The sequence below is a fragment of the Camarhynchus parvulus genome, chromosome 14 (assembly GCF_901933205.1).
Source record: "Camarhynchus parvulus chromosome 14, STF_HiC, whole genome shotgun sequence".
Lineage (NCBI taxonomy): Eukaryota > Metazoa > Chordata > Aves > Passeriformes > Thraupidae > Camarhynchus > Camarhynchus parvulus.
The window spans coordinates 1,037,702-1,059,587 of record NC_044584.1 but is presented as its reverse complement, the minus strand read 5'-3'; the positions used below and the strand labels follow the sequence as shown (position 1 = coordinate 1,059,587).

Sequence of the window (21,886 nt, the reverse complement as noted above, 5' to 3'; positions counted from 1 at the left end):
ATAGGGAAATGTCCACTCTGGCCTTTTTGCCCAGCTCTGACCAGACAAAATTCTGAGCTTTGCCAGATCCTGAATTTTTACAGGATAAACAATAAACCTGTGGATATTGGTGTTGAAGTTCTGAGTCTTCAATATCATGTGTGAGTGTTTGATCTCTGGCAGGAGGAGACTCTGAACCTCAGAGCAGGATAGTAGGAATTGTGCTGTAAACCACTAACAGAGAAAGGCTTCCTTCTATTTTTCTTGTGTCCCACACTTGGCCTTGGATTGGAAGCTTTGTTTTGGAGCTCCAGTACCTGTTGTGCTGGCACTGGCTGTTCCTTCTTCTCCTGAAGACACTTCCAGCTGCAGGAGGAAGACCAGCTCAGGAGACAGTGGCTGTTGTTGCACCCTGGGGCAGCTTCTCTGCTTCAGCTTCTGGGCTTTGGACAGCATCATGCAACAAAAGCATTGAAGGAATCAGCAGTTGTGGTGGTTTGGGAATGTGTCTGAAGCATCAGGAGTATCATGGAGAATAGTCATGGAGTGTTTTGGATAAGGGCCAGAGAGAGGTCGATGGTGGGGGCTGAGGGGAGACAGGTGAGTTGCAGGGAGGGAGAGAAAGGAATTCCCTTCCCTCTGCAGCACAGCGGGGCTGACCTTGGTCCTTGGATCTATTCATCCTATGCTGGAGGTGGTGAGGGGCTGGGACTGCCTGCTCTGCAGCCTGGATGGTGTTAAACTGGACAGATCTTTGCAGGAACCCCAAATAGGAAAACCCCTGTGTTTGGTGATGCTCTCCCCTGTGGAAGTCAGCGCTGACACAGCTGTCACTAATTCTGCTCTCATTTATTGCCTGCTCAGACACTGGGTAAGTGCAGATCTCACTTAGTCAAGGGATACTTAACATTTATCCTGCATGTCTCCTGTCTTGGTCAGACTTTTGAATGTCCTCAAAGGATGAAATTTGGTTCAGCTCAGCCTAGTTCTATAAAACTGTCATGGCTGCTGTTAATTATATTTTTATCTTTTAATTCTTTAACAGACAATTAAAAAGCTCCAGCCTTTCCATTGTTTTATCCAGGAGTGATGTCAGACCAGGTGGCCTCAGCTCCCTTGGTCATCCTGCTTTGTCTTTTGCATCAAAATGTTGGATCAGCTCTTTGTTCTCAAAGGTGGTCAGTCTCTTTCCTCTGTACCTGTGATTGTGAAGGCTCTGATGCACCTCTGTGCATGACCCAAAGGCACACCCAGCAAAGTCACTGGTTCCCAAATCTGTGCATGCATCTGTGACCACCCCACGTGGACACTGTCTGTAGGACTTGGCTAAATGGGCACTGTAAAATTCAAGTGCACGTGGAGACAGACGAGCTCTTGAAGCACCTGAACCACTCCTGAACCACCTCCTTGTCTGCCACGTCCCCTTCAAAGAAAGAGAAATGCAAAATGTGTGATTTTTGTCTTGTTACTTCCCTGATGTTACATCCCACCATTCCTTAAGGTGGCACATGAGATGTCTCTGCCTCTCAAAGTATGCACCAAAGTAGGCTTTGCTTGTTCCTCAGGCCAACCACCATCTGTGCAGGTGTTTCTCACCTGAACTCCTTGCTCTGGGACAGATCATAGAATCCCAGACTGGTTTGGGTTGGAAGGGACCTCAAAGCTCATCTCCTTCCACCCCTGCCATGGCAGGGACACCTTCCACTGTCCCAGGCTTCTCCAAGCCCTGCCCAGCCTGGCCTTGGGCACTGCCAGGGATCCAGGGGCAGCCCCAGCTGCTCTGGGCACCCTGTGCCAGGGCCTGCCCACCCTGCCAGGGAAGAATTTCTTCCTCATATCTAATCTAACCCTGCCTTCTGTCAGTGTGAAGCCATTCCCCCTTGCCTTGCAAATAGTCTCTCTGCATCTTTCTGTACTGTTCAGGTACTGAGGGTTGTGAATGATTTTCTGTGCCTCCAGCAGCAGAGATGTGACAGCAGGAGGGCACAGCCTTGTGTGACTGTCACCTTTTAGGCACTTGTACCTTGCCCTCTGCTCAGTGGTGCTGGTCCAGGCAGGCAAGGCTCAGCCTCTCCTCCCTGCATCCTTCACAAACCTTCCCTCCAGGCACTGCAGTGGCCCCTCAGTGGTTTCCCAGGGCAACAGATCTAGTCTGGCTTTAACCCCTTATCTCCTTGGAAGGATGGAAGCACATTCTGAGTGCTGGCAGAGAGCTGCAGGGTGAGGTTGGGAGCAGGAGGGTGATCTGGGGTGCTTTTTGTAGCTCCCCTGAGAAGACAAAGCAGGCAGTGGTTGTGCCAGGGATGTGTTTGTGTGTGAGCTGCCCAGGTGTCCCCATTGTTACTTGGTGCTGTCACAGGTATCCCAGTCTGTGCTGGAGCTCTCACATGTGCTGGGCATCTCTCTTTAATACCTACCTGTGCATGAGGTGAGTCTGAAGGAGCCTCTTCCTGCAAGAGGTGCTGGTTCTCCTACCCTGATGCTTCTGGAAGAAGTGACAAGTCTGTCATAGCCTGGATCCTTCACTGAACCTTGGATCCACAGAGTGCAGCAAGCAGGAGGTGACTTGTGCTGCTGCTCTCTTGGACACGCACAACACACAGCACTTGGGAGTGGATTGTTGCCATCTGTGTTCTTGGGTCAGTCCAGCACAAAATGTTGGTGGTTCCTGTGTTCTTTAGGCAAATCTGCCCTTCTGCCCAGTGTTTCTTCCTTACAACCTTCAAGTGCCATGATTTTCACTTTGAGTGCAACTAGCTTGTGTGAAAATGCCATCTTGCTCTGTACTGTATATTGTGTCCAGGTTTCTGCAGATGTTAACACTCCAGTTCTTGAGATTTATTTTTTTTTATACTGGCATGTTGGGTGTTTTTATCTTGATTTGCTGCCCTGACCTAGGTGAACCTCTGGCAAAAGCCTCTTCAAGCCCTTCAGACAGGAATGCGGGTGTGTGCCATTAGTTGGGGGTTACATTAGTGCAAGTACATGTGTTGGGTATTTGATTATACTGCTCTTAAATTTTATTTTGCACCTTCTGTATTAAATTACTGAAACTGAACATTTCATTCTTGTTCAGTGTGGTGTTAAATAAAATTCAAGCTGGAACCCTCTTAATTAGGCAGCAGTTGTTATATGTCAGTGAGCTTGGTAAATAAGGATTCCCTTGACAATTTTGGATTGAATTGTAGAGGTATGTCTGACCCATTTCTGGGTATTTTTGACAGTACAGTGTATTCATCAGGGCTGTTTAGTGAGGGGAGAGGCTGATGCTGTGAAGACAGAGAGGATGCCAAGCTTTTCCTGAATAGTTCAGCTGCTTGGCTGTGACCCAGCCATCATAGCAATTAAGGTATTACTGATGAACAAGTGAGGCTGGAGCTGGGTGACAAGTCAGTGCTGTTACACCTCTCAAAGGCAGCCTTGCTGCCCTTACCATTCCCTCACAGTCGTACCTGTGGCCATGGGATTTGAATTTATGGAGAATCTGCTGCTGCCCTGCCAGTGAATCCCATCCATTTCTCTGTCACTTTGCTCTTTGAGGCAGGGAGAGCTTGGTCAGTTCAGGAGAGGAGGAGACTGAGGGCAGAGCTCAGGGGGGGCTGCAGCTCCTCCCCAGGGGCAGCTCTGATCTCTGGGACAGGGAATGGCTGGAGCTGGGCAGGGCAGGGTCAGGCTGGATTTTGGGAAAGGTTCTTACCCAGAGGGTGCTGGCACTGCCCAGGCTTCCCAGGGAATGGGCACAGCCCCGAGGCTGCCAGAGCTCCAGGAGAGCTTGGGCAATGCTCAGGCACAGGGTGGGAGTGTTGGGGGGTCTGTGCAGGGCCAGGGGTGGGACTGGGTGATCCCTGGGGTCCCTTCCCACTCAGGATATTCCATCACTCTGTAATTTTCTTGTGGTGTGGTGTGTTGACTGCTTGTTCCAAGATCTGCTGGTTTCTCTGGCCACTCCTGGCACTCTCTAAGTCCCCCTGGCCCATGGCCACAGCTCACTGCCCCAGAGATGCCTCGGGCCTCTTCTTCAATGGATTTGTGCTTCTTCCTGCAGTAGGGCAAAGGAGTAACCCTGGCAGTGGTGATCACACAGTGGGATCCAGCTGTGCAGGAGCCCATAGCCAAATTAGGCCTGACTTTTGCATACATTGAAATAACTTCTAAGCTCATTCTATTGGTCATCATGTGCCTGTTTGCAGTTGGGTGTGTTAATTTTTGTTCATACAATAAGTGTATGTGAGCTCCCTCACAGCACCAGAGGTTTAGTTGATCATTTGTACATTTAAAGGTGTTTGAAGTTCTATATCTGAATGCTTTCTGAGCTAAATGTCATCTTCTGTGTGATGCTGGAGGTACCTTTTGTTGAGCTTCAGGAGTTCTTTGTGTTACAGAAACCTTGGTGTTTTGCCTGTCTCTCACCATTTCATTGCAGAGTTAAAAGAATTACACTTCACATTTCTCAAATCCATGCAGGATTTCTTTAGCCCAAATACTGAGCCTAATGTGAAGGTTTAAAAGGAAGGAAAATTTTCCTTCTCCTCATCATTTGACATTCAGGATCTCCCTTTCTGGTCTCATTCTGTGTCCTGGCACTGTAGGACTGGGTGAGATCCCTCAACACCATCATTAATTCACTTCAATAGCTTCAGTCACATCTTGGAAGAACCTTCCTCAGGGGGAAGAATGGAAATCTGGGAAGCCCAAGGTGGAAGCCCAGGCTGCTTTGCCTGCCTGGAACACCAAGGCTGGAGTACTCTTGTCTCTATTTCCAGAGTGATCTTGCTGATATCTCATAAAGATGTGTTCTAATCCTGTGGCATTGCCTTTCAGGTATAAAGATGATGTTGACAGCCCTACTGAGGAGAATGGGAAGCAGAAGGTGCTGTACAGCCTGGAGTTCACCTTTGATGCAGATGCCCGTGTTGCCATCACAATCTACTGCCAGGCTACAGAGGAGTTTGTTGGTGGCATGGCCGTGTAAGTCCTGGGCTGGTGGGCACAGGAGGGGCACAGGAGCTGGGATGATGAGCTCTCAAACATCTCATTAATCACCCCTGAGGCAGGGCTGCCACACATGCTCTACATGGTAGAGTGGGAAATTTCTTTTTTTTTTCTGATAGATTTGAATGTTACTTTCAATTCCCTCACATAGCCAATATCTTCTCTTGTTCCCTTTTTAGTTTAGGTATAGGGAAACCATTCTGTGTGCAACAAAGGAGAGGAACTCACTGCTGTATGTTTTGTCAGGGAAGTGTTCTGTGAAATTAAAAAACCAACTACCCTTCCCTTCAAGTACTGCCTATTTTTTTTCCCCCAGATCACCCAGTTCACTGCCTTTCTGTGTTCCCTGTGACAGGAGCATCTGGGCCACCAAAGTAAAGTTCAGTCTGACATTAACAGAGTGAGTCTGTGGCATTGAGGCCCACCCAAAGCCCATTCTGGGATAAATGCCCAGCTCAGCACTGGCTGTTGGGAGATGGGAGAGGATTTACTTCCTACAGCCCTGTCTGTGTGTGTTTCCTGCCATGTACACATTAGCCTGTGGTTAGCTGTGGAAAGAATGACCAAAATGTCATCTGTGGGAACCTTCTCATATCCTGATAGTACATCCCTCCAGAACTGAAAACCTTTTTATCTAAATCAGCACATTTAAACCATTCCAATCAACACTGTATCCCACAAGTGTTGTATGAAAAATTTCCTCTCTATGTTCAGACAAAGGTGGCTGGAATGTGCTCTGCTGATGTGAGCTGGGTACACGTGAGCTGCTGCTATGGTATGGTGCACTTCCAATGCCATGGGACAAAGAACTCCTTTGGCTCCAGGGGTAAAGGAAGATTCAGGCTGCAGAAGCTCTTGGCTTCCTTTAGTAGAGGCTTTTGGCTGACCAGAGGCTCCTGGACATAGTGCTGATGGCTTCTGCAGTGATGCTCTGGAGCTGGGGCTAAACTTTGCCTTGGTTGAAGGGACCTGCAGAGGCTTCAGCAGGGAGAATTATCTATGGCAAACCATAACAGGGCTTATTTGTTTTATGCAAAGTATAAACATCCCACTAATGATCAATGAATAGTGTATTTTTAGGAATGAGAGTGGCTCAATTCTCCAATCCAGATATGCATTCCTTCAAACTGGAGGATGCCCTGATCCAGAATTTTTGTTTAGGCCCCTTTCCCTTCTTCTATTGATGCTTATGACTGCCTTTATTTTGGGGAAGTAATAAATGAGCTCCTTTTTAAAGTGCTTGAAAATTATCTCTCAACAAACTGAATACACTTTCTGTTTAGATCCAGCTTTTCCAGAGCAGAGCTGAATGCAGCTTTAGAAATCCTGATGAAGTTTCCATGTTCTGTCTCTTAGGTCCTTAGGTTTCCTGTGAATTTAGTGCTAGTGAAGGTGTTGGAATGGCAGCCTTGGAGATTGAAGTCCTCTTTCCCTGCCACAGGTACAACGTGGAGAGGTGGCCAGTGTCCCTGGTGCTGCCCTGCAGTGTTCCCTGGGGTTTGACCTCAGAAGGAAAAACCATCCATGGGCTGATGGGGAGAGCTGAGGGCCTCTATGGCCAGGGTGGATGTATTTACATTGCTAGACTTAAGCCATGGCTTAAATCAGTAAGGCTTGGTTTAAATCATTGATTTTAATCCTGTTTTCCCCTGTTGGTTTACCCTGAAGGAGAATTTCATTGTCACTGGTCAGTAGCAGTAAAACATCTGCATCTGCAGCACAGTGAGCTTCATATCAAACCTTGTGCTGTATTTTTATGCCACAGTCTGTAAAGAATATCCATATAGTTTAAAATCTATTTTTCAGACTCCCACTTTTGCATTTTATGCCAAAATGGCAATAACCCAAAGTTATTCTAAAAAGAAACATTTTAATTTATTTTTTTTAGCCCATGTCTTGAACCAGGCTGTGTTGGGCTGGAATTGTACCTGAGTGACCCAAGAGCAGAAGTGTTTGTTCTTGTTGGTTAAACTGCTCATGTTGGACTCCTAAGAGACTCTCTTGTCAAGTTGTGCCTTGAAGAATAATTGCTTAATAGAATTGTTTTAGTTACCAAATATAACCAACTGTTTGTGCACAGAGAGTGTTTTCAGTCCTCTGTAACTTACAGTAGCTCTCCTCTTGGCTGGTTGGTTGGAGGAAGAAAACACAGATTTTGGTTCACTTAAAAACACGTTTTTTCTGAAATTTAGTGCCATTCACTGAGCCACTGACTGTCACCAGTGCTGTTATCTGTCCTTTAAAACTTGTGCAGCAAACATGAACTACCCAATGGCTTTTAAATTAAATTTGAACAGTTCCTAGGTAGAGTTTCTGAACATGAACAGAACTGTTGACTTTCAAGAATTTTTTTTTAGTGTAAATTATTTTAATCCACCCTGTCCATGGTTCAGTGAGAGAGGGATCTCTGTTAGATGGCAGAACTGAAGCTGTGTTCCTGAACCCTCTGCATGAAACCAGGATCAGCAGTGATTCCCCACTAATGAAAAATTAGCCAGTGGTTCTTTGCTGTCCTGCTGGGGTGGCAGCAGTCCCTACTGCACTAAACCTTCTAAAAGGTCAAAGCACCCACATTCAGCTCTTTCTTCTACTTCTGGCCTTTCATTTAATAAATCCCACTTCCATTCTCCATAATACAGCAATGATGAACTGCCTGTGTCTGCTCTGGGCTGCTTGAACAATAAATGTTATGTAAATGTGGGTGCAGGGGCTGCGCCAGGAGCCAGGGAACTTTTTGGAAGGCATGATCCTGATTTTGTGCAGATGTGTAGGGGGGAAGTCAGATACAAATATAGACTTTATAAGCTGCTTTAATTTAACCCAGGCTATTTTTCCATGTGGAAGTGGCTCCTGAAGCACGTCTTGGGGCCAGTGCAGCTGCCCAAGTAGGCATCTCTGCTTCTCTGGATTTGCTGGCTGCTAGTAAAAACCTTTTGAAGCTCTGATTTCAGCTTTGCAAAGCAATTCTGTGAGGGCAATGCTGTAATTACTTTGATTTATTCTTTTCAAATTCTAGTGGAAAAAAAAAAATCTGGGCTGCATTCTTAGAGCTCTGAGTGGAGCAGTGCATTTCAGTGCACTAACAGGAATGCAGCTTTCCCTGCCTGGGCTGGTGGATTTTCCTTTTCCTCAATCTCTTTTGGTGCTAACAGCTGCATTCATGGAACAAGCATGTGCAAAAGCTATCCTGTGTATAAATTCAACACTTCTTCTATTGCACTTGATTGGGATGAAGATGCTCTTTAAAACAAAACACCTTTTTTTTTTCCACTCTCCTAAATCAATGCTGAATCTTAAAATGGGAGAAACTTTCTGGCCCCCTGTGAAAAGCAGGAATTTTCTCCCAGCTCTCAGCTGCAGCATGGCTCCTTAGAAGTGCTAAACGAGTTATTCCTGCTTCCCTGCTGGAACAGCCACTGATCCTGATAGTATCAGCACTCCTGCAAAACTCCTGCCAGCACTTTGGGGTGAGAGGAGGGAGGGAAGGGGAGGGAAGGGAAGGTGGCTCTCCCTGAGCAGTGCCTCTGCTTGTTGTGGAGCCTCTGCTCAGCTGAGAGCCACAGCACTGCGTCTTGGGCCTGGCTTTGGGATTAGCTGGTTTCCATGACCAAGGGGAAGCCTTTCTGCAAGCCAAGGAGCTTCCTCCTGGAGTTATTTGGGCTCCATTTAAAAGCTGGTGGTTTTGTCAGTCCTGTCCTGACCTGTCTCAAAGTAAGTTCAGCAGACTTTCCCAGGTAATTGTGCTGGGAGATACACTCAGCTGCAGTATTTCCTAGCCATGGGAGCACATAGCTGCCAACAGCTGTCTGCCTCTTGTCCTGAACTGTTGAACTCACAGGGAGCTGTGTCATCACTTCTGTGGGACCACAGATGAGCAGCAAGGTCTGGTGAAGGTGATTGTGTTGGTGATTATGAAGTTGTGCTCACCTCTGCAGCCCCATGCCCAGGGGAAGGTACCTTGCACTTTCTGGTGCTAGAGTGCAGATATGTGTAGGAGCCTTTTGGATGAAACAGAAATTAGTTTAAATCTGGAGAGGACTGCTCCTCTCAGCTTTGAAATGCCTTTTACTTGGTTACTTTGTGATGAGATCAGTTCTCAGAGGATGAGCTAGTGCATCACCCCAAGGATAACAGATCTACCAATGTCCAAGTCTCTTTAGTGGCAAGGAATTAGCACTGACCTGCCTCTGAACAGCTCAGGACCCCCCCTCAGTATCTTCAGTTTTATTTCTTTTTCTGGCTGTGTCTATTTTCTCTAGTTATGGAAATCAGGAGAAACATGGAGGTGTGTGAGCTGTGCCTCAACTACTCACTAGTGGTTGCCCTTAATGTACTTTCCCCCCAGATAAAGGAGAGGGTGCTCTGCATTGCATTTCCATTGTGGGGCTGGCAGCAGCTCACAGAGAATAGTTAAAACACTCCCAGTTGTAGCCTGCCTTCTCCTGCAGTAACTGGTTCATGTGTTTGTACCTTAGATACCCTTGGTTTGGGAGACAAGTGTGTGTTTTTGGAGCAGGCTGCAGGGATATTTGTGTTCTCTTTTTATGAGTGCATCCCTGCCTTGTGTGGCAGAATCCTGGATGTGCACACCATTAGCCTGCTCCTGGCAGGGCCCCTGGGACTGTTCCAGCTGGAGGTGTCCTGCTGACTAGCAGGAAGGATTGTGCAGTTCAAACATGACAGCAGTGGTTCTTTCCTCAGGGGAAGAAGTCAAACCAAGCCTGGAGCTGGAAGCACTTAAAAGAGCCAGTTCTGAAGGCATGAGCAATCCAGGCAGATCAGGAACTCATGATAAATATGACGTGAGAGCTTGGAGCCTTGCAGCCCATTCTTATGAAAAAGATCTTCCTTTTTGGACACAAAAGATTCTCTCCCATATCCCAGTGCTGTTGCCAAGTTCTACTTTCTCAATATAAAGAGAAAACAGAATGAAAATAGGTCAGTCTGGCTCTGCAATCCTTGCCCTTTCCGGGGCTGTGCTGTTTGTGTTGCCGATGTGCAAATGGATTTATTGAAAAAATAAACCCCATTTCCTTGTTTGTTTTGCAATGCCCACTACACTCATCCCAAACCTCCTCCCACAGTTTCCTGAGCTGATGGGGGACATGACCCTGCAATGATTCTCTGCTCTGCCTGGTGTGGAAGTTGGAGGAGTTGGGTCCCAAAATGAAATCCAAATCAGCACACGGCTGTTTTCATTCAAGCTTGCGTAGGAGACAGAGGCACTCAGATATCCCTTTGGTTATTTAATAGCCTCTGTCTGCTCAGGGCCTTTGAAAGGTGCTCTTGCTGCTTTTGGCTGTGGTGATTAATATGAATTCTTTGTGCAGAGGTTTCTTCTGTGTGAAGAAATCAGAGGCGAGTGCTGGGTTTTGCTAGGAACAAGCCTTTGTGGCTTTGATCCAGACACACACCAGTCCCCAGGGGAACACTGGAGTGTGCAGAGTTCACAGGCTGCAGAGCCAAATTCTGTAGATTGCAGCAAGCAGACAAACCCTCTGTCTGTCTTAAGAGTTGTGGCCTTTGTGCCTCTGTGTGTAGCTGTTGTGTGAGCTCTGAAGCCTGGCTGGAGCTGGGAGGGTGGTGCTCCCAGCAGCTGCAGACAGAGCTCTGCAGGGGCTGGGGGGGGATGTGGGCACTGGGGTTTCAGCTGCGTGGGGAGGGGTTTGTCTTTGCCTGGCTTGGAGTGGAGACTCAGTCCTGAAGGAGGCAGGAGGGGAGGAGAAGACTCTCAGAGAGTGCAATGCCATAGCACCTGGTTAACCTCCAGACTCCTTGTGGGAGCCTCTGTGGGGTGGATCTTGTCTAATTCTGTAGTTTGGTAGTGTTTCTTTTATCAGTAAAAATCTCTTAGAGTTGAAACATTTGTTCAGCTTCTCTCTTCCCCAAAAGCTGACCTGTGGGATCCTCCTCAAAATGAAAGGGGAATGAGCAGGTGGGAGAGAGAGCAGGAGAGGTGCTTGTTCCACATCACCTCCTGTCCCCTTTGAACACCAGCAGAGCTTGACTGACTCCTTCCTCATCATCTGTAAGAGGACATGGAGCTTGCCAGGCAGTCACAGCCTGTGACAGTGACAGAATTGTTTCCTGAGCACCCTCTGGAGCTCTCCTGGTCCTTGGTTCACTGCAGATTGCCATGAAACACGTCCCTGATAAGAAAGAGAATTCTTGTTTTGTCTACAGGCCCTTCAAAGCACAGGTTGTCTCAGCCATTTCTAGTCAAAAGTCTTCCCTAGGGGCAACATTGCTCCATGCATCCTGCTTTTCCTGAGGAATGGGGTCTGGACAGTGCTCTATGTAAGTCAGGCAGCCTGGCAGGGATCCTTGTGTGGCACTTCTCAGTCAGGGGTCCCAGTGGGAGGAACAGGAGCTGCCCTTTGACTGCCCAGGACAGCCCCAGTGCCAGGCACAGCTGAATGGGAACACAGCAGTGGAGAAATCTGCAGGAGCTGGGACTGGTGCCCTGCTGAGAACTTCCCCAGGCACAGACCAGGGATGAGGGAAGGGGGAAACACCCCAGTGAGCATGTAGCAACAGAAGTTTAATTCTGCTTAGCCAAACTCTAGCATGGCACTTTTGACTAGGGAGCTGCTTAGGGTCTGCAGGTGCCACAGACTGAGTTTCTCCTTGCAGGCAGTGGGTGCTTCTCAGCTGACAGAGGAAAAGTGAGACTGGGGAATAGTTTGTTCCAGTTCTCTCAGAAATCACTGGGATACAGTCACAGGCCTTTCATCTGCTGGTTCTCTGATACACAGCTGGCTTTGCAGGGTTTGACACCAGGGAAGAAGGAGTCAGTGCAGAGTGTAGTTTGCTTTTTGTGAGTAAAGGTGTGTCACAGAGCTCACAGGAGGAGATGGGCTGCATGAACCCTGAGGTCAGAGCTGGGGGCTGCAGCCAGCAGTGGGGTATCTCGGGCTGCTTGGGATTCTCGTGTTGTCAGGGGTACCTGAGCAAACAAACAGGTTTAAAGTAATGTGACCGAGGATTTCTGTGTGCTCCTGACCTTATAGGACAGACCCCCCTCACTTCTCCACTGTCCTGAGCTGCCAGTGGTCACAAGGTGGTTTTGTCCTCCTCTGGATGGAGGCCTGGCCCAGTGCAGTCTGAGCAACAGCAGCACAAACATTCAGCTTTCATACTTCCTGCAGAGAGAGGCAGCGTGCTGCTTCTCTGCTGTCCTTTATTCTTTGATACGTGTTCTTTTTTTCTGTAACACATCTGCACAGCTCTACAGAGCTTCCCTGCTGTTGTTTGCTGTGAGCTCCCAGCAGCACAGGCAGGGAATAGCTGACTGTGCAGATGCCAACCAGAGGGGCAGGGGATGGGTAGAGGCCCCTTAGACCCTGATATGCAGGACATCTGCTTTGAAACAGCTTGTCTAGTTTCCCTCCTGTGTAGCACAGGGAGTGTTGTCTTGTGCAGAGAACCTTTGCATCCCATTGGAACCTTTGCATCTCAAAGGGTGATCCGTTTCTGTGAGGCAGTCAGGGACCATCAGACTTGCAGGGAATTCACCAGCCCACTGGCTGCTGGCTGGAGGTGCTCAGAGTTATCCGGGTGTTCAGATCCAAGTCTGATGTGTTTTGGCAATGGGAGCCAGGCACTCACACAGTCTGAGGCATAAAACTCACTTGGGGAAGACTCCTTAATAATTTTGTCCTACTCTTCAGCTCAGAAAATCTGTGTGCCTGGTTTATTTCTTTTCCCAGGGACATTGAGAGCAGTGAGTCAATGTGAGTATTATTCTGCCCTGTCCTCCTTGGAAGTGTGTTATTTGTTTTTCTGTTGCAGCCTAGTTTGGGTTTCTGATGCTGTAAATGCAGGTCCTGCAGCATTCCTGGCACTCAGCAGCATCATGTTTACACCCCTTTCCCACCTCCACTCTCTCCCCTGCACTTTATTTCCAGTAAGTTCCTGACTTGCTGTCACCTTAGATAAGTCACTCTTCCATCTCTTGCTTTCCCAGCTGTGGAGGGAGAATTGTGCCTCTCTGCAGAGCTGGGAAGCTTTGAGAGCACCACAAAAAGGAGCTAGATACGGGCTTGCTCTATTCATTGTGCTTGACAACTCAGTAAATAAAACTTCACTCAATTGCTCGCTCTGTAATTCACATATAAAAGACCTGTCACTCTGATCTCCCCCTCACCATGCTTGAAATGCAAAGGATGGAGTGAGACCTTCTAGTAAAGCAGCACAATTTCAGCACAGTGCAGAATGGGCTCTGAGGGTATTGTCATAAATAACTTAATGCCTTGGCAGGAAGAGCAGAGTGCACATGGGGAACCTGCCCTTTGTCACAACCTTCCAGCATTTAACATGGATCTTGTGGCACTTGACCTTCTGGATCCTCAGAGGGTGCAGGAACTGTTGGAGCTTTCCAGAGAAAGGCAGAGGATTTTCTTGTGGGGCTGGAGCCTGTCTTGTCACAGTGCTGAGGGAGGATGTTGCTGCAGTGTCTCTTGGGCAGGAGATCTCTCACCTTCTCTCCACTTTGTCAGTGTGCTCTGAGCACAGAGTTGGTCATTTGACAAGAAAGGTTTTGGTGGTAAAGGCAGCTTCAGCTGTTCCCACCCTGCTTTGGGGTTCACTGCCTCCTCTCCTGTGCCAGAACAGGGAGAGGCTGTGCACATCCAGCTCAAGACATCACCCTCCAGGAAGGGGGAGTGGGCAGGGAAATGTCTCCTGGGGAGGACAGCACCAGGTGGGCTCAGGGTGCAGCAGATGGTGGATGGCAGCTGTGGTCCCATTCCAGATGTTATTCCAGCCTGGCAGTGCTGGTGTTTCAGTGACAAGCTTTGAGACAGTGGAAGAATTGTGACTCTTCTCTGGGTGGCTGGGATGGAGGATGGTTGGTGTCTCTCAGGTGGTGTTGGTAGCCCTGCAACACCCCTGGGGAAGCACAGGAGGGAGTGAGGAGTGGATTGAAGGCTTAGCAGGATTGTGGAAGCCAAGCAGCATTTCTCACTGTGGAGCTGTCCCATGTAGGCACTGGAGAGCTTTCAGCACCCTGCTGGGTTGTCTATTCCCTGTGTTAGGTCATAGCTTGTTCTTCCTGGGTTTCCTGCAGAAATTGGGACTGTGCTGGGCTTCAAGCCAGCTTAAAGCTAGGCCATGGATTTAGGGAGCAGGCCTTTGCCAAGCTGCTGCACCCACTGGACTCAGCACCCAGGCAGGTCAGTATGGACACGATCAGACCTTGCCTGTCTGCGCTGCTTTCTCTTTCCTGTGCTCACCTTCTTGCTTTGACCTTTCCCTCCCCTCTTTGTGTCCCCACTGAATGGCTGCCAGCCCCTGCCAGCTCTGCCCTTAGAGCTGCCACTTGTGATTCCTGAGAGGCCGACGGGCGGGAGTGAGCGAGAGCCGGGCAGGGAGCAGTCCTTGGTCACACGGAGTTTTCTTTTCCCCTTCCCTCAGATACAGCACAAAGAATCCCTCTCTGCAGTCTGAGACAGTTCACTACAAGAGAGGGGTAAGCCAGCAATTCTCCCTGCCTTCCTTCAAGATTGATTTCTCAGAGTGGAAGGATGATGAGGTAAGTGTCTTCTCAGTGTCCCCTTCTTTCCACACCCTGTTGTCCCCAAAGCACTGGTCTCTGTTTGGTGCTGTGAAGTTGTGGCTGGGGGACACTTTCTCCCAGCTCCTCCAGTGTGTTTTGTGGGTACTGCCCTGGGAGGAGCAGAATGGGAACTTGGCAGGCAGATCAGGCCAACTTGGAGGAAATCCAGAGAAGTGACTTTTGATATCAGTGATCAGCTGATTTCGGAAGGAGGCTGCAGAGATTGCCACTGGAGCTTTTCCTGGAAAACCTGCTTTGCTTGGCCTTCCCCTCCCTGCCAGCCAAAGAGCTTGTGGGATCAAATGTCTGTCATGATCTCTGTTTTTGTGGGTTTTAGTTGTAAGATTTTGGGGTTTTTTGGGTGGTCCTCTAGAACAGTGGTTTCCAGAGTGAGGTGCATGCAATAAAATTCATTGGGGTGTGGCAAGGACTTCAAAACTACATGTATATAACTCACAGATGATAAGCACACATATCTTGGGAATATGTGCTCAAAACACATTACTGATGGGATGAATAGTCAGAATAGTGTGGAGACCACTGCTCTGGTAGAGTCCTGTTCTGTTAAAGGGCCACATCCTGCACTATTGTCTGTAGCACTACAGTGTTATGAAGGGATATCCTCCTTCTGGGGCAGATTTACACTGGTGCATCAATGCTGAATAAGGGAATGTTTTCCTCTTCTTAATTTAACCCATAACTGCAAATGGACCAGGGCTTGGTTTTAATTAAGATTTGTGGCTTTTCTGCATAGTAAGATTTGTGAAGTCCTGTTGATTTTGGTATCTTTGGTATCTGCAAAATTCCAACATGGGCAGTAAGCCTCTCATTTCTGAGCCTTAAGACTTTCACCCAAAGGCTTCCCCTGCCCATGGCATAGGGAAGGAAAGCCTTGGTCTTTCCCCTGCTCTATGCAGAATTGTGGTAAGAGATTTCAAAGGCAGAGTAGTTGTTTCTGTAGCTATTGCTAATATATTTGTTCCTCTCCCAGGAAATGCATACTGATAATGGTGTTCATTTCCTGACCCAGGCCTGTGCAAGTGTATTGTGTATGTGAACCTTGGTAGATAACTCTACCTATTAAAAAAAAAAGAAGAAGAAAAAAAGGGGAAAAAAGGAAAAAAAAAAGTAATGTTTCATGTATTTGAAAGATTGAATAGCTATTGTCCTGAAGTTACAGTTACAGCTATAATCAGTCCCGTGCCTTAACAAATGCCGTGGTGGTTACCAAAAGCCTGCAGAGTCTGGTCTCCTGATGTCTTGGCTTCTCTGCCAATAGATGATTTCACAAGTTCAGCCTACAAAAGCCTGGAAGAGCTGCTTTTCAATCCCTTCTGTTGTCTGAGAGAGCTCAGTTCCCTTTCTTCTTAAAGAATTGAGAAGCTTAATTTTTACTTTTGTTCTTGTCAGCAAGGTTTTAACTCAAGTACTAAAGTCACATCCCTTTGACAGCTTAAAAGAAAAATGAGTTTCCAGCTCTCTTTACTTGTTCTGCTGCATCCTCTGTTTCCTTTTTATTTCATTGGTGTTACTGGGAGCTGGAAAAAATGTGGAACAAGCACTGTGAATCCAAAGAGTTTCCCCTCCCATGTCAGCTCTGTGTTACATATTGGTCCTTGTCCTAAATCTTCCCAACTGGCCACCAAAATGCAGCACTTTTATCTGAGACAGCTGGCAGTGTCTTAGCTGTGTGCAATTGATATTTCAGATTTCTTTCCAGCTTTGTTATTGGTGTTGTTCAAAACCCCCAGATTTATTTCATATTTTTGCTTAGTGTAATACTTGGATATGACGTCGATCTTGGCTGGGGAAGAAGGGAGACTGATGTTATGTTGGGTTGTTCTGTGAAAAGCTTTATAAAAGTTTATTTTATCTTCCTCATTTACTGATTTGCTTGGAAATTGTAGAGTATGGCTTGTGTTGAGTGAGTTGTGTTCAGGGCCCTAAAAATGAATGTGAAATGGTGCCTTAAAGAGGCCTTTTGTTCAGGAACACTGGAATTTATATGGTAAAGCAACCTCAGTGCTGTGATGTGATTTTCCCTTCAAATGGTTTCTCTTTTGAGGAGCTGGAGCAAATCAGGCTGCAGATGATGTTGGGGCTGTGGCAAAATGATGGAAACCCCAAAGCACTGTCTGAACTGCTGCAGCACCTGGAACTGGGTCTCAGTTTTCATGGAGAAACTGAAAACAGATTACCTGGAGCATCAGGGTGAAATGACATCTTTTTTTCAGTCTTGGCAAGAGATGAGACAAAACCATCCAAGTTGGTAATTAACAAAAGCAACAGAAATCCAGTCCCTGAGCCACTTCCTTTCCTGGCTTAGGACAGTGTTTGTAAGGTTGCCTTTTCCTTGTATTTCTAAGATGACACAGAGCTTTTGATGTGCTTTAATGAAGTGTAGGGCAAAGGGAGAAACTGAGTCTGTTTCCCTTGCACTCAAATTCTCACTCTCACCAATTAGAAACTCAAGGACCTGTATTTCATGACATGCCAAGAGATGAAAATCAGTCCTGTGTTTCCTTAAAGTGTTGTGTGATCTTGAAGTTTTGCAGATTTTGCTCTTATGTCTTCAGGAACTTCATAGCAGAGCCAGGGTCTCTTTGTGGTGTTGGGAGCACAATGTGCTGCTGTGCTGAGGCCAATGTATCCTGTTGTATGGAGGCAAAATTGTGGCACTGGATATATTTTAAGAAACTTGTCCTACTACAAATCACTCAGAAGACTTTTAGAATCCATGAATTAATGAGAATTAAATACCATTTGGAATTCCAAGTGAGATCCTTTGCCTTGCTTTGCTGGTGCTTAGTGCCACGTCAGTGTGTGTATGTTGGAGTTGACTCCCTTTTAGAGTTGGTGCCTGGAATTTTAAATCCTCCTGTATTGATGTAGGATGGTTCCCATCTGAGGACTAATGTGCTCTGACTTCATGATTTCAGAAGGCTGAAGAAAAGCTTTATTAAGCTATACTATACTATATTACACTACATACATAATATTCAATGTTCAATATCAAACTATACTAAAGAAAAACCTGTGACCCCTTACAGACAGTCACAGCTTTGACCTAATTGGTCACTCAATCTAAACAACCATCACCAGTGTCCAATTAAGAAATCTTTCTTTGGTAAACAATCTTCACGACACATTCTACATGTGCTGAAGAACAGATGCAGCAAGTAGAGATAAGAATTGTTTTTCTTCCTCTCTGAGTTTTCTCACTGCTTTCCCCAGGAAAAACCCTGGGGAAGTTGTGCCTGCTGCTCTCTGTGAAAAGAGCTGCAGCCACACTCCTGCTCTGTCATGTCCTTTTGAGGCCAGGAGCTGGGGGTGTGTCAGAAGGGCCCTTCACTGAGCTGACATGATCTCAGTGGTGTCTTCAGGCAGGTCTGCTGTGAATTGTGTAACCTCAGCTCATTTCTTTCCCCCAGCTGAACTTTGACTTGGACCGTGGCGTGTTCCCTGTGGTCATCAGAGCAGTGGTGGATGAAGGGGATGGTAAGAGTTGATGTTCTGTTCCCATGGTCTTCTCCTGGCTCTCTCTGAGCTTCTGTGACCCCTTTCAGGACTGGCCTCCTTGGGGAGCCTTTCCAGAATAAAAATATTTTGGGACTTCGCTGTAACTTCCCTTTATTGAAAGGGCCAAGCTAACCACATAAAAAGCATACTTTTAAAAATAGCCTTCATTTTTTAACAGGAAAAAATGGCCAGGTATTTAGTATTGGAATAGTGTTCAGGAGAGCTCCTGGCTCTGCCACCAGTGCCAGGCACACAAATTAGAGCAAAGGACATCCTTGCTTGTTGGGTTGTGCTTTTGCAGTTTATAGGTCAAGAAGGGTGGAGCCTGGTCTTTTCTCCCTCTTGGAGGGGTCAGTTGTCTTCCTAGAAACCTGGAAATGGCCAGAGGAAAGGAAATGGCTTTAAAATACTCAGGTCACTCTTGAGCCAAATGCAGCTTCATTCAGCAGTTTGAAATTACGCTTTTTCTGAGGATGTTGAATGGTTTTAATAAAAGAGCACAACCTTTCAGGAGAAATAATTGTTGGTTAAAATTTAAAAATAATTCATAACTAATCATAATTTGTAATTATGATTAATTGATGATTTTTTATAAAGCACACTGCTCTTTTGGAGAGGGTAGTCCAGTGAATATTAGACTGTTATTTTTAGATTATTATTCACCATACATGGTATTTCCCTTAGGGGAATTGTGCTTTTGGGCTCATCTGGAGTGTCAGCAATGAACAGGGCACAAGGAAGTCACATTTTCTTTGAAAATGGGGGCTTTTATGGTCAGCAGGACCACTTCTGTAACCTTTTGTACAAAATTTAAGATAATTAGAAAAGAAAAAAAAGTCCGTTGTTGATCACATTGTTCGGGTCAGTCACTTGCTCAGTTTCTTGTGTTGTAAATGTGAAAAAGCTCAAAAACTCATTACATTGTTTTACAGTCTTCCAAGCAGACAGAAATAGAACTGAATTAGCCAATTTAAAGTGTGACTAACAAAGCACAGTGCAACATAAAGGAAATTACTTCCAAAGTGCATCTATTTTTAGTGATTTCAGGCACCGTTAGTAAAATCGACATATATGTGGATTTCTTGACCATAAATATAAAACAGCTTCCTCTGTTTATGGAACTTCTGGCAAGGTGTTTATACTCTCTAATGTTGGGCTTGTCTAGAAGGATCAAAAATAGAACAGGAGGCAGTATGGGAAGCATACATTTATGCACATACCATGCCCAGCCTTAGCCAATAATCTACTCCCATCTATTTTAATAACCTAGAAAACCAACTGCTTTTAAATCCCCTCTTGGAAAGAATATCAGCACAAAAATGTGTGACATTTGAGCAAGATTTGAGGAAATGGTGTATTTTGGTTCTTTTTTTAACTGATGGGACTAGAGAAGGAGCTGGTGTGGTGTGTTTGGAGCACCTGGAAAATGACAGCTGTTAAATAAGGTTGAATGGTAAATTAAAATAGCAGTCAGGGAGGTGCTGGTTTGGACTGAACTCTGCCATGGCTTGCAGTGAGAGCCCTGCCAGTGGGATTGTTCCCAGGGAGAGGCACAGAACAGGAAGGAAAGGTGCTGCACAGAGCAGGTCATACCACTCTGAGCTGTTACCTCTTCCTTGGCCATTCACACTGAGGGAAGGGACCTGAATTTTCTTTACTCTGAGCATTTTGTTTACTTTGTTTACACAGAGCAGCCTTGCTCTTGGCTGGCAGTGAGAGGAGCAAGCAGATGTATTCCCAGTTTTACCCCCCTTTCCTGCATTGTGTTGTGTCCCCGATTCCCCCCAAATTGCCATGACCAACCTCAGTTACCCAGCAGATCTGCAGACAAATCTCCCCAGTCTTCATACAGCTGTTTCCAAACATGGTCTGAATTGTTCCTCTGTTGTCTGTGCTGTTCTGGGAGCTCACAGGAAGCTGTGGAGCTCCTTTCCCTTTTAGACAGAGCAGGAGTTGCTTCCTTGAGCTGCACTTTCCAGGCAGAGCTCTCCTCCTGTGCTGAGCACAGCCCTCATCACTCCAAGCAGCAGGAGAGCTTCCATGCCTTCCTTCCCTCTGTGACTCCTTCACAAGCTCTGTCTCCCACTTCCATATGAGGAGTCTGAACAGGATTCAGGAAAAGGATCCAACCAGCTGGAGCTGAACAGAAGCTCAGAGTCAGAGAGAGAGAGGCTGGGATTGTACCTCACCTCCTCTTCTCTCTGTTGCTGAAGTAGCCAGGAGTGCAGTACTGCAACCTCTGACAGCCCCTTCCCATTGCTGTGGGATTAAAAAGGAACCCTCAAGTTGGGAAGAGGGAAAATGTTTGTCTTTGGGGAAAGCTGGACAGAGATGTTTCAGTGTCTGGAGTCAATATGAGAAATAAATGTTTTATAAGCATGTCTGACTAGACTGAAATAAAATGATAAATAACAGGGCTGGAAGTGCTGCCAATTGCTGTTAAACCAGATAGATCTGTGATAAATTCAGGTAATTAAGCCCAGGAATTTCAGGGGACAGGAGAATCCCTCTGAGTGCTTTGTTTTACTGTCCCTTTCCAACCCTCTGCTAACAAAGTGGGATAGTTTGGAGCACCCAGGACAATGAAGGCATGGTTGTGTAGGGCCCACCACAGAGCCCAGCAGGGTTTTGTTCTTGCTCTGTTCTGAACCAACCTGATGACAAGATAAGAGAAGTTCTAAATGCAGGAGAAGGTGAAAGTAGAACAAATGGCAGCTCAGAAGTTTTAAGTGGACTAAAATTCAGCTCAGGATACTTTTATGCTGGTGCTGCTTGAGAGGTTTAACCAGTTTTGCCCTTTCTCTTTTTGCAGTGGTGGTTGAGGTCACTGGTCATGCCCACGTTCTTCTGGCTGCATTTGAAAAGGTAAATGAGGGTTTTTTTCATCCCTCTGTCCCTGTTCTTGTGTATGTAAACATTTCCACGGGTCATTAGTTTGTGTTTATATAACACTTGGCACAGCGGAGTCCTGGCCTGTGCCTGGGGTTCCTGGCTGCTGCTGTGGTACAAGGAATCATTTGCAGCAGCTCCTGTGCAGCCTGTAATGATAATTTGTACCTGAGCTGGTCACTCAGGGAATGGCAGGGCTGTTTCCTGTGTTCCCGTGCAGGGGGGAAGGTGTTTGCCATGGCTGCTGCCATGCAGTTTTCCAGGGCTCCGTGATTTTTGCAGAACTGGATCTGCTGTGTCCAGACCCTATTGCACTATTGTTAGGTCTGAGTTTACACCCAGGACCAAGGATTGGGGTATATCCTGTGTAAGGGCTGAGTTCCACTGCTTGTGGGTGGGGTGTTTGGTGTAACCAAGCCCTGCCTAGATGGTAAGGCCAAGCTGTGTGCACAGGCTTTGATAACAAACTCTTCCCTTGGTAACTGGACCCTGAAAACAGTTGCAATATCCATAACTGGAGCTAACCCTGTGTGTCTGGTGGTGGTAACACTGCAGACACATTTTCTGGGCAGGTGATACTTGCAGTGACATGCTGAGGTGAGGCAAGAGCTGCTGGAGCAGAGCTGGAAATGTAGAGGGGAGCAGCATCAGTGCTGTGCTATTGGAAATTCCCCACTTCCCAGCTGGCAGGTGGCTGACTTGTGTATCTCAGTGTGCCTGGTCCCTGCCAGGTCCTAATTCTGTTCCTCTGAGGTGGATAATGTGGATGGTGACAAGCTGAGTCAGAGGGCATGGCAAGCACAGTCAGTCCTAAGGAAGCATATGGCTGGGAGATGCTCTAAGTGTTCTGGGTTGCTTTTTTAATTTGACTTGATCTGTGAAGAAAGTGAGTTTTCCCTGTTAGAAAGGCTGCTCTGAGCACTGGCTTTGTAGGTAGCTTCACTCCTGGCA

The 21,886-nt window shown here is 46.8% G+C and overlaps 1 protein-coding gene across 5 annotated transcripts in view; it reads left to right on the top strand.

Annotated features, from left to right (window-relative positions):
* The window catches only part of MGRN1 (mahogunin ring finger 1), a 50,409-nt gene that overhangs the window by 11,998 nt on the left and 16,525 nt on the right, over nt 1–21,886 (top strand). For all 5 annotated transcript variants that reach the window (XM_030958094.1, XM_030958098.1, XM_030958097.1 and 2 more), the window contains 4 exons: nt 4,801–4,947; nt 14,386–14,503; nt 17,959–18,025; nt 20,859–20,911. In XM_030958094.1, coding sequence (XP_030813954.1) covers nt 4,801–4,947; nt 14,386–14,503; nt 17,959–18,025; nt 20,859–20,911 — 385 coding nt within the window. The remainder of the gene's footprint in view (nt 1–4,800; nt 4,948–14,385; nt 14,504–17,958; nt 18,026–20,858; nt 20,912–21,886) is intronic.